This window comes from Aulostomus chinensis, chromosome 3 (genome assembly GCF_037954235.1).
Source record: "Aulostomus chinensis isolate RoL2024-O1b breed Wild chromosome 3, RoL_Achi_v1.0, whole genome shotgun sequence".
NCBI lineage: Eukaryota > Metazoa > Chordata > Actinopteri > Syngnathiformes > Aulostomidae > Aulostomus > Aulostomus chinensis.
This window is the reverse complement of record NC_141322.1, coordinates 12,688,233-12,701,244: the sequence shown is the minus strand read 5'-3', so window position 1 is coordinate 12,701,244 and position 13,012 is coordinate 12,688,233. Positions and strand designations below refer to the sequence as shown.

Here is a 13,012-nt window from a genome sequence, read left to right as displayed (position 1 = left end):
CAGGATCAGTTTTAGACTGAGCTCTTTTCATCACCAGACAGCAGCAGCAGCAGCAACTCGGTGTTTAGTGCCTCGTTCTGAGGCAGCTCAGTAATTGTTGTTGTGGGATTAGAAGGGATTACTCATTAAGCTTATCTGTAATCACATTTTCTTAATTAGTGTAGGTATTTGACATGAACACCACACACTGCAGTTGTTCTCTGCAGCTTGTAAACTGAAATATCGTGTAAATATCTAATAACATATTGATAAGGTTGGTGATTCACTCAGATTTCTAGTTTGTTTCACCTCTTGAAGATGAAATAAATACACTTGGGGTTTGTTTGCATTCCTGCTGACACATTTGTCCGTATGGTGAGTAGAACTGTACAACCACACGCAAATGAGATGATAAGCTTCAAATGTATTTTAGCGAGAGTGATGTCAGAGTGTCGGAACAAAGGAATCCTCATGAAAAGAAGTTAGAACTCTCAACACATGGACTCAGACACACCCAGGAACGGGGTTGGGAAGCCACCAGCATAGAAACATGCTAATTATTTCCATAAGCTTCAACGTTTCAAAAGACAACTGCACAGCTGTTGCCACCAACGAAAAGCTTCAGGGAGTTTGAATGTAGGATTGTGTGAGGAGTACTTAACTTTCTGTTAATGGCCCATTTCATATCTGTTTTATTTAATTAGAAATTAAACATTGTTGAAAATTGGAACAAGTGCAAATATACATAATATTTAATTAACCTAAAAAAACTAAGGGGTGTGTGGTTCCACTAAAACACATACATATTCATAATGCAATATACGGTATGCGTCTTAGAAAATCCCCAAACAAATTGTCATTTTATTTTGAAGAACGGCGAATGGTGTAAGACGGTGAAGGATCTCTAGCCACACTTTATACTCAGCAAGTGAAACACCTGAAAATGTTTAACTCAGAGAACAAACTAGTGTTGCATGTTAATCTGGCCAGGATGCAAGAGTGTGTCTAATCTGATGCAATGACTGACATCACTAAACCCTGGTAGAAAACTGAAGCAGGTGGATTTATTGTAAGCTATGTACTCGTGGTGTGTGACTCGGGATCTACGCTGATTCGGCGGCGGTTCTGTTTACGCAGCCAAATCTAAACAGCTGTAAAAAAAAGATTAAGGTTTACGGACACAGAGGGTGTGAGTGAATGAATAGAAATACAATAAGACCATGAATTGCAAAGCTTCACCCTATCTTCTGAGAGAATTTTGTCGCCAACTGATGTTAATTTTATGACCAGAACAAAACAAGTTCATGTCAATTTATGGTGTCTGTCCCTTGAGATGAAGAGAAGCGAGAAATCCACAGTACAACTGAGCAGAACGCCGTGTGGCAGCGTCTCATTTGTACATTCTTGCCTCTCATTTCTTGACTTAAAGATCTTGTTGGTCTTTCCATCTGCATTTCGACAACACAGAGAATCCTCTTTTCCTTCTCAGTAGTTTACACAAAAAAGGAACTAACCAGTAGACAAGATAGATTCAGAAAAAAACTGTGAATTCCAACTCCGCTGGGAGACTTTGGTTGGAAGAAATCTGGTGGATTTTGATCGTTTGAATTTGGGTCAAACAACATAGCAGCTCAGATTGCTCATTTTCAGCACTAATCCTCGTTATCTTCCCCTCTCTACCCTTTTCACCTCTTCCTCCCCTCAGCACGGCTCCCTCCTATCCGAGTAGAGGAGTCGAGCTTCTCCCAGGACATGCAGTGGTTGTTGGAGCGTGGCGTGCAGTTCGCCGACGTGGCATTCTATGCTGGCGACTCTGGGAAAGAACTAGGGTGGGCACACGCGGCTGTGCTGTGTGCTGTCAGCCCGTACTTCAGACAGCTGCTGCTGGGGCCAAAGACCAGGTAGGAAGCAGATTCCACCCAGCTGAGCTCCTCTGAGTCTGTATCCAGCAAGAGCTCACCTCTCTGGTTTGACAGGGAACGCCCACAGTCGCGGTGTGTTTGTAGAGAGCGGGATGGGGGCCCCCACTCACTGCTTTCCACCTGGGACGGGGGGATTATTGATGACATGCCACGATCAGAGGGACACCTGACTGGACGCCTCTCTCGTTTGGTGGTGAAGGACCCCCTCCTGTGTATGTGCTTGTGGGAGACGCTCATGTTCATTTACAGAGGTAAATCACCCAAAAACTCACACAACACATGTATGATCCCACAAGACACAATCAGATCCTGGAAGCTTTGGCATGAGCCACACCAGCACCTCTGATTCTGAGGAGGGTTTAGGTGCTAACATACGCAGCAATGCTATAATGTACTAAACACAAAGTGAAGCTGAAGCTGATGGGAATGTCGGCTAATTTTGCAAGAATTTGGTGAGGAGGGGAGCATGTTAGCACCAAATGTTCATTTTCATTTTGCATCCAGTTTTTAAACCACAACAATCTCTGTCAGGTCAGTGTGGTCTTTTAAAAAATGCCCGGCTGCACAAACAAAACAATTACATCAAATTAAATGGAACAATACAAATATTCCAGTGGTTGTCAGAGAATATAACTGAAAAAAATGCTGCTTCTATGTTTGTGGGATAAGCATGTGAATTTAAATGGTATTAAATGATTTCTTTACTGTAAGTTGAAGCAATCCAAATTCCACATCCACAGCAAGGAATCCAGAGAGCAGAACACCCCTCCCCCACTTATTAAAATATTGAAGTGTCATCAAAATGAAGTTGTCCAAGTTCAATGTTTGGCATCAGGATCAGTTCCACAGGAAGTGCCAAAAAAAAAAGAAGCAGAGAACAGAATACTGCCTCTGAAACAAAGGCCAGTGTTTACTTGTCAATGTTTCAACACCACAGGAAAGCCTTTCTCACATGTAAAATGCTTTTTATGAATGAAGCAAGTAAAACAAGAAGGTGTGTACCTCAGCCTGATGTTAGATTGAAGAAAAGGAACTTTGACTGGAGACGTGTAGCTACCCGGTCCTCGACTCGAACCATGATGTAAACATGTTCAGTCCAGTTTGTTAACCTTCGTTGACTTCTTTTTGGACCCAGAACATTGATATATTTATATATTTCAGGGGGTGGGGGGGGGGGATTAAACCTGTCTGTCTGTAAACCCGTCTGTCTGTCTCCTCGTGCCTGCCAGCTTGATCCTTCAGGAGGAGGAAGGAGAGTTTATCGACATATTAACGCAGGTCACAGCAGGGTCACATGTCAATCACAGCAGTTATTTTATTGGCTTTTGTCATGAATGATTCAGAGCACACACATTAAAATTGGCCTACACAAACATGTGTTTTAGAGCTTGTCAATCCTTCTATGCAAAAATGGAAATGAAAAATGAGGCGTGACACAATTTACCATGAAACAAAACAGCCAATTTCACAGCGCTTGCATTTATTATCACTCTATTTTTTTCTATTCACTCACACAAACATGTCCATGGTTTACTTGCAGGGAGCTGTGATTAACACCACCACAAAACTGTATTACAAATGCTTGATACTAATATTAACTAATGTATTGATCAGGCTTCGTGTTTATGAGACTTGTGGGTGACATAAACAGCTGCAGCCATGTGTAGCATTCGACGGCTCGGTGCGCGCACACACACTGTAAAGCATCTTGACTCAGCCGGGATGCACTGAAAGAAATGCAGAATGAGATTTACTTTAAAAAAAATGCGGTGATAACTTTAACACATAAATTCCTAATAAACATATCAGAGCGTATTCTCAAGTAAAGTCTACATGCCAATAAGGAAATGCTAAAAAAAAGTGTAGTAGCAGGTTTCTGCTTTTCTTGAATGAAATTACTTCTTTTTCTCCTTCTCTTTTAGTCCTCAGTAAATTCCTTTCAGATTACTACTGTGTTTACTTGAAAGTTATTGTAAAAAATACTTGTTTTTATTTCACTGGATGTAGTATTTACCTTATTTGAATAACAATACTTAAAAGAAATCTCGGTAACAATTTACACATTGTAATCCATATGAATCATCATTCTTGTTGAAATTCTCAAATCAGCATTTATTTAGCAGGGGTGGATCACTTTGGCTCCCATCATCAATCATTATCTCCAGCTACAAAGTGCTTGTTGACTTGTATTTATCTCTGATTTATCACCAGCTCCAGCTCGGCCCGACGCGTGCCGTTTCCACCTTAGACACACTCTGTCCACTACTACTGCAGTTTAAATAGATCCAGACTGACGTCCGGCATGGTCCCTCTGTTTCTAGCGATTTAGATGTGATGATTCATGTCCCCTGGCAGCGCAGGGCAGCATGCCTGCTATTGGGTCGAGTCCAATGTTCCATTATGCTGAGGAACAGAGAACAGTCAAATTAAAAGGGCTTGATAGCAGGTGAAGCAGGACCCAATCTTTGTTTGTGTGAAATTGGGATCCTGCTTGGTTCAGCCCTCTCATGTTTCCCTAATCTGTACTCATGCAGCACGGACATCAGGGTGGGTTCTACACTGAGGCACGTCTCGGTAGAAATTAGACCTAAATCATCTTGACAGCAAACAACATTTGTTGATAGAATTTGATGCTGTAGCCTGTTAAAGAGGTTTTGTATTTATACCAACAAATGATGGGCCCTGTCATGTAGAATGAACAGGAATACAGGAATAAAACACAACCAAAGCTGCAAAATGGGCCACCCGCTTTACTCTGCAGCGGTGCATCCCCTTCCCCACACAAAGCCTACTCTAACAGGCGTGTGATATTCTCTGCCACTTCAGCAGCAAAATGAAAATCTTCTCAGCTTTGAATCTGCAGTGCTCCGCTTGCTGCATGTTAGGTTGCAGCATCAGAGTCTGCTGCATGTTGTGCAAGAATCAAGCTGTGCTAACATGTGATTCATAGCCATTCACATACACATATGTGTGTGAGCTGCACTTAATGAACACACACACACACACACACACACACATACACACACACACAAGCTGTATTACATTAGAGGCGGAAACAGAAGCTTGGCATGCATGTGTGCTGATGAAGGGAGAAGGAAAGAAGATTACGGGGTTTGACGGAGTCTCTGCGAGTGACTGTGTGAATAAGAATAAGCTAGCGGTAAAAGGCAAATGCTGCAGAGTATATCGTCAAGCATATACAAGCTTGAGTGGGTTTTTTCATGTAAGAGAGTAGGAAGATGGGAGATGAAAGTTGTGAAAAAGCTGAAAATGTGACTGTGTGTGCAGCACTAAGGAAGATTTGAATGGCATGTGTCCATAAACTACTGCAAGGAGAGCATGTTAGGTCTTGTGTGAAGCATAACTGTTGACCTTCAGCATGGAAGGTCCAATGACCGCACCTCATATGTCTGTATACGTGTGGGTGTGTGTTTGTTTAGTTGAGTCAGCTAATCAGATGTGAATGTGTCTTTCTTTGCCAAAGGCAACGTTCAGCCGGGGGGGGGGGCACTGTTTGATGTTCATTCATGGTAAACCATCAACATGCTGTACTTTCTCAGTAAATCATTTCACCAGCTTAGCAGAACACATTACCATAACACTACCATGTGTCTGGGGGAGAAAACACTCTCATGCTGTAATTCCACAGTATTCTGGGTTTGAGAGTGTGAGTGTTGACAGTGACCTTGCTAGTGTGATGTTAACACTGTGAGACCGTGTCTCTCGCTGTCGTGTGCTGCAGATGTCAATGGGCTGCTGTTTCTGTGTGTGTGTGTGTGTGTGTGTGTGTGTTACATGTTCAGATGTGCACAGAGGAATTACATTGTGTCACATTTAACAACGCTTTAATGACTCCGTTTGACGATGAGTAATAACTCGTTTAAAGATAAACTGATTAATCAATCTGCTGATTATTGAGATTCTGTAGATAATAATCATACCAGGCTGAGGAAAACAAACATCTGCACTGAGCACTGACAATGTGTCTTTGTTTTTTTTATTAGTTATGTTATTTTTATTCATTTATGTCATTGACTTATTAATTTTCTCACAGAAACAAGGAGATAAAAAAATATTTTTTGTTTTTTTTCTCTCAGTTTTACAGAAAACCGGTGGACATGTATGTATTTGATTTATTTTAAATTAAAATAAATTATGGTTATTAAGCAGAGATGGCAAAATTTACACATTAGGTAGAAGAAGATACAGAGACTTGTTTAAAAATTGGCACTTTTAATTGGTAAAACGAAAAGTACTGACTGAACTCGTCTTCTCAAGCAAAAGTAAAAAGGCACAGGCTCTATATAAAAATAAAAAATGGCCCTTTTAACTTCATGTCATATTGATATGATATTATATAATGAATTAAGAACATCAGCTCAGATGTGCAAATTAGTTTTCAGTGTCAGCAACAGAATTCAAAATATTCTGATCAACATTAGAATACGCTTCAGGACATTTGGCCTGGAACTAGGAGGTTTAGATGATGAAGATGATGATGATGAAGATGATGAGATGTAGATGCATGTAACCTTTGCTTGTGTTACTGCTCCAGCATCCGTTTGGTTGACTTGATGCTGGAAAAGAAATACAATGTTGTTTAAACGAAAGTGAAGGAACTGTTTTGAAAATGTTAGAAGGAAGTAGCAGAGTCAAGACTGCCACACAAAATAAGACTCCTAGAGTACAAATACCCCAAGATTCTACTTGAATAGAGTACTTCAGCAAAACGTGCACAGTGACGGCAGGTATTTTTATTTTGCATTGAAGAGTGAGATAAATGTTCATTCACTTTCAGCAATTTTGTAAATACATCATAGCAGTACTATATACCAGCCATCAGCCTCCCTGCTCTCTCGTTTCCCTCACACGGTAGAAATAACATAATGGGTGATTATGGATACGATTTTTGAACGTTCATGTGTTCATGCGGATGTGAGATATAACCATTTAAAACTTGAACATTTAAAATCTGTACGAACACGCAGTTCTGTTCTATCGTGCCCAGCGGCCTCAGCTGTTCTCTCCTTCCTTTGAGGTATCAGACGTGAGGTGTTACTACCTGACTCCATGTTGAGGTGATCCCTCTATCAGCTGCAATATCGCCATTATGAACTATTGATGAGCTGAATCCTGCTCAGTTCAACTCCCTGTTTCCCTCAACAGTCTGTTTATATTCCGATGAGACGGAGTGCAGCACCCCAATCATGCTGCAGGCCTGTGCTGGATTATGTAAAGGAGTTGACTCTTGAAAGGCAATGCAGAGGAGACGGTTTTCTTTTGATATTGTGGGCTCAATAGCATTCATTAATATCGTGCAAAAATCTGACGTCCTAAATTTTAGATGGTGATTTCAAGTATTTATTCTCTCTCTCTCGCTCTCTCTAAACTGTAGCAGCCTATTGTCAATGTCATCAGGTGAGACAGAAAAAAACTGCCCTCTAATGAATTCCCTCAGTTCCTCTCTGTCTGAAAGGGAAAAAAAAAAAATTCTCGTCTCCACCAGCCGCTAAAAGCCTGCTTTCTTTTTATTGGCCAACTTCCAGGAGCTTGCTGAGGCAGTGTCCTTTTACTCTGTGTGTGTCCGTGTGTGCGTGTGTGCATGCGTGCATGCGTGTGCCTGAAGCAGATGACCTCATTCAGACATGAGGTCATCATTTTACTCTATATGGACATGCGTCCCCTTAAAGACACATTACAGTGTTTGTGTGATATTTACACAGAGTGATAAGTGATATTATGTTCATGAATTAAGTTATGTCATAATTAATTCTTTTAAATCATTCATACTCATACAGTATATTGATAGTTTTATATGAACTAGCACTATTTGGTTCACGATCCAATATTATGTTTAAGTGGAATTAATTTACCAATAAATATTTTTTTATAGGTGAAGTATTCATTATTTTTTTACTGTGTACATTGTTATATTTACAAATACTACATCTTTAATTTGTAGTTAAAATAAAATAAAGCTGTGAATTTGATTATGAAAATATGAACTGATCTTTAAAAAATGTATTAAGTAACACTGATGTATTTGATTGTATCTAATTGGGGAACAACCGGCTAAACATTCATCAATAACAAGAACAGAAATGGAATTATGACAGAGGATGTAAGCTGAGCCGCAGCAGGAGTTATCATGGCTGCTGGTGTGTTCTTTAGAGGTCTTTGGGTTCCTTATGTTCTTGGAATGTGCGTCCCACCCATAACCACCGTAGATTACATAAACAGACCCTGAATGTTGGGTAAGGTGTGTGTGTGTGTGTGTGGGAGGCCTGAGAACAGTGGCAGCTAGAAAAAAAGAAACAGACTGTTTCACTGAACTGTGCTATTGTGGGTCCACAGAATCCGTGTGTTTGTGGATATTTTGTAGGGGCGTGGGAGTGGGAGCACCTCCAGGAGGCCCTGGAAGAGAAGCTGAAGAACTCGCTGGCTGTAGCTCAGCTTATGGACCGCATACGATCGCTCATTGGCAGAGACAGGGTAAGCTTATCGATCTTCAAAATCACTCCTCCTCTCACACCCCACACCTCTCTCCACACTCCCTTCATATAAAGAATACATAATCCTAGATGCTGCGTATGCTCCCCAAATTAAAGGTTAAGTGTCTTTAATATGTGAAATTTGTTCTTTTTTGGAACAAACACATGTTCTTTGAGTTTGAAACTTGCAGCATCCTAATTAGTACAACCTTCTTTAGAAACAGCACAGCAATAATGTGGCTATAATTAGCATATTTACATAATTACTCCCGGTAATCACCTCCCAGATACCGTGGGAATTAGCAGAACATAAACAAGGGATACTCTCAAAGAAGCAAAAAACACAAGAGGAGTTCACACACTGGACATCAGCCATGAAATTAATCAGCAAACATGAAGAGACACGCTGATGTGGGTTTGATCTCAACACACACCTCAAGGGCATCTCACATTTGCGTTTTATTCATTTAAAAAGATCCAAGAAGATGGATACAGGTGCTGATAGTTCTCCATCCCCGGCTCCATCACAGGATCTTTCTGTGTGGAGTCTGCATGTTCTCCCTGTTCCTGTGTGGGTTCTCTCTGGTACTCCAGCTTCCTCCCACAGTCCAAAGACATCAATAGAGGACGAGGCTGATTGATACTCTAAATTGACCGTAGGTGTGACTGTGAGTGTGAATGGTTGTCTGACTCTATGTGTTAGTGTGTTGGTCCTGTGATGGACTGGTGACCTGTCCAGGGTGAACCCCACCTCTCGCGCAAGGGCTGCTGGGATAGGCTCCAGCCCCACCGCGACCCTGAACAGGATAAACTGCAGAACAAGGATGGATGGAAATCAACTGTACCAAATGTATAAGATCTAAGAGGAAGCAGAAGAAAATGGATGGATTGTATATCAGTAAATCTTTCACAATCTTCTGTGTATGTAATGTCAAAGGAACATTATGTGCTAAACAGCAATGTAGCAGTGTGTAATGTCATTTTGGAGTTTCCTAGTATTTTTGATTTATTAAAAAATGTTAAGGTAATATCAGTGAAGAAATATTAATTTGTAAAGCACGGTCAACCGTGAAGTGACTTAAAATGATGCCTTCAGTGTCATAAGTCAAAAACACACCTACTGTACATTTGTTCTCAGTGATTATGTCTTCTTTTCCTACATTTTGTGGCGTGTAATGCTGAGCACCTGCACACTTGCTAGTCTGTTCCAAATGTGTGTTCCTCCAGTGTGAGGAGAGACTCTCTTCTACAGCCTCTGGAGGACGGAGGAGGATCCTTGCGATGGAGAAACACGACCTCTGCAGCAGAACGAGAAAATGTCTTGTGTCTTTATGCTGCACTTGACATGAAAGGTCATGTCATGGTGATGGGATTCTTTGACACTACCCGTTAGCGGATTTAACACACGTGTGCGCATAAACACACAGACGCACACCCTTCTCAGACTGCTGCTGTTACATGTACTGTATGTGCAAATAACAGCGCATCAATTATTAAAGGGCTTCAAAGGAAATGATTTGGTTGATAATGAGCAGCTTTAAGGATGAAGATCTGGCGTCTGGTTTGTTTTCAGTTCCATCATGTTCTTGGCACTGCAGTTCTGCTGTGTTTGGGTTGCGTTAAACAAGACTGGCAGAGGGGCCATTTGTATTCCAGGGGAAGGTGGGATAAATGCACTGAATGCCAATTGTTCTGGTAACTAGTACCTGACATCAGGCTCAGGCACTAACCCACTGTGTCCTTCTCTTTGGATTTCTCTCTCTCTAAACCTGTGTGTGTGTGTGTGTGTGTGTGTGCGTGCGTGTGCTTGTTTTACTGCATTTGTGGGATCCAAGAACTGAGAACCCACCACACTTGCGGAGTCTGGTTATTTTTTTAAAAAGCTGTTTGAAGGTGAATACTTGGTTTCAGGGTTGGCGTTGTTGGGCAGGGGGTTGTGAGGGTTAAGTTTAGGAGCTTGGGAGTTCAATGACACCCCACCTCACAAGATGGGACGCCGAAGGCTGGTCACTGGTCTGCATACGTCGTTCTGTAGGTCCCTGGTCATTTGTTAGGCTGAGTATTAGTGTCACATGTTAATATAAAGCAGCTCCTCTGTCTTCATGTCCCAGAGCATGGTTAAGAAGATCCTATCATGTCGTTATGATTTGGTGAGAGAGCACAGACAGAACACAGCCGGCTCATTAAGCCATTTATCACTATACACCCCCTCGCCTCCGGAGGGCCCTGCCGAGGGCCGACAAGTCCTGGGGTGTGTTCCATAGCAAAGTTACCAAAGTTACTGATAGGAACATGCTAACTTTTTACTGTTAGACAAGAAGTCAGATACCCTTCTCTTTTCTCTGCATGGATTACAGAACTCTAGACCCCCCCCCAAAAACTGATGGGTTGTTAGCTTTGCAGCTGTGAACGTTAGTGGTTGGGTGTGGTAGCATGCTGTTTCAAAAGTCACACAATTCTGCAAAACAGTCTTTACATTACGAGAACTAGAGTTGTGTTAACATTCACTGTGAAATTACTTGAAAATTGTGAGATGTTCCCGATGGGGCTCAACAAAGTTTTATCTTTCCTCTCATCCCATCTTGCTCTCTCAGCTTCTGAAGCCTGCAGTTCCTCCTCTGTGTTTGTTCTCATTTAAACGGTTCAGGATCCAAGTCTTGATTTTCCATGATGAGAAGCGGCAGTTGCTTTTGTAGCTTTAAACAAATATTTAGTTTTGTTGAGATGGGTGCCAAGGACCTGTATTGATTGGTACCGGTACATGATTGGGTCGTGCTGAGGTATCAGGAACCTTCTTGACAAACAGAGCTGTTTTTAGTCGCTATGTCATGACATTAATTGTTCCAATGTCTTGTCAGAAAAGGACGACTATGTACCTGAGTTTTATTGTGACTTCAACCAATGAATAAAATGCAGTAACATCCTAAAAGTGGTTACAGACAGCAGGAGAGGAGACTGATGACCTCTTAGTGCATCTTTTTTTCCAGCTCTCATCATCATCATCATCAGCTTGGCATCCTAAATGTTGCTGCCATGTCGCGCTGTTTTAGTTTTCTTTGAGAAAACTCTATTATGGCTAACCTTGTTGTCGCCCCATTAACACGATATCTTGTAAACTCAGCCATCGCGCCCCCCCCGCACCTGAAAACACCCCTGGACGGCTGCTGTTGTCATCTCCTCATGTTTCTCTTGCAAATACAAGCGATTCTCAGTGCAAATTCATTACTGCCCTCGATTGGAAAACCACCCCACTAATAATAATAAATGGAATTTATAATGCACTTCATATCAAACAAATGATCTTGAAGTGCTACATTGCAAAAAAAAGAGTGTAAAAACAACATCACAATAAAAACAGCTAAAAACTAGGGCAGAGCGAGGTTGCCTATAGGCCTACTGAATTAAAACAAACAAATTTCATTTGTGTCCTAGGCAAATGCTTTTCTAAAAAGAAAGGCTTTTAGGCCTTTTTAAAAGACTCCACAGTCCGCGGTGCCCTTAGGTGGTCAGGGAAAGCATTCCGCAGACTGGGAGCACTGTAACTAAGCATGCCACATAAGTTTACGTGCACTGCAGCACCAACAAATCTAAGAAAAGCCGTCAAGAAATTTGTATGAAAAATTCAATGAATATTCTACGGAAAACATCCCGCCCCACCCATGATAGTTTGTTAAAGGAACACTGATTAGCCAGTGTCGTATAGCTGTAATTCAAACTATTTTTCTGCCCAGTTTGCAGCGAAAATACAATAACTGATTTTATTTTTTTTTTGCTGCAGTTTTTCATATCAAGTCTTTACTCTCTGCACTGAACTGTAGAGCGCAGTATCGATAATCAGCATCAGTATCGATATCAATACTGAGAAAATCCCAATGATACCGATCCCTACTTATGATGAGGGAGGAAAAGTAGCTCTGGCTGCTTATCTGACTCTAAATAACACAACATCATTATTTTCATGTTGTGGTTGTTTTGTTTTTTTACAGTGAATGTTAAACAACTTTAGTTCTAGTACATCCATTTTCTACCACTTATCCAGTTAAGGGTCGTGGGGGGCTGGAGCCTATCCCAGCAGCTACGGGCGAGAGGCAGGGTTCACCCTGGACAGGTCACCAGTCCATCACAGGACCAACACATAGAGACAGACAACCATTCACACTCACAGTCACACCTACGGTCAATTTAGAGTATCAATCAGCCTCGTCCTCTCTTGATGTCTTTGGACTGTGGGAGGAAGCTGGAGTACCAGAGAGAACCCACACAGGAACAGGGAGAACATGCAGACTCACACAGAAAGACCCCGTGCTGGAGCCAGGACTCGAACCCGGAAACTTCTTGCTGTGAGGCTACAGTGCTGACCACTGTACCACCGTGCCGCAGTTCTAATAATGCAATCAAATACCATTTTAGAGAAAAGTAATTTTGATTACTTCTGAGACGATATGCTACCATGCCCTACTGCTAGTGTCCATTGTAGCTAAGCTAACTAGCACTCAGCCATCCAGTGGGGGTCTGGAGCTCTGTGATACACACAGAGAGGAGAGAACGGCATCCATCAGATTGTCTGGAACTAAAAATGATGGACAGTAAGTGAATTTCCCTAAAAGCTGGCAGATTCCT

At 41.6% G+C, this 13,012-nt stretch overlaps 1 protein-coding gene across 1 annotated transcript in view; it reads left to right on the top strand.

The window, feature by feature from the left end:
* rhobtb3 (Rho related BTB domain containing 3) overlaps window positions 1-13,012 on the top strand; it is a 29,971-nt gene that overhangs the window by 6,665 nt on the left and 10,294 nt on the right. The window contains exons 6-8 of the mRNA XM_086198737.1: window positions 1,685-1,880; window positions 1,956-2,152; window positions 8,284-8,393. Of these exons, the coding sequence (XP_086054863.1) occupies window positions 1,685-1,880; window positions 1,956-2,152; window positions 8,284-8,393 (503 nt within the window). The remainder of the gene's footprint in view (window positions 1-1,684; window positions 1,881-1,955; window positions 2,153-8,283; window positions 8,394-13,012) is intronic.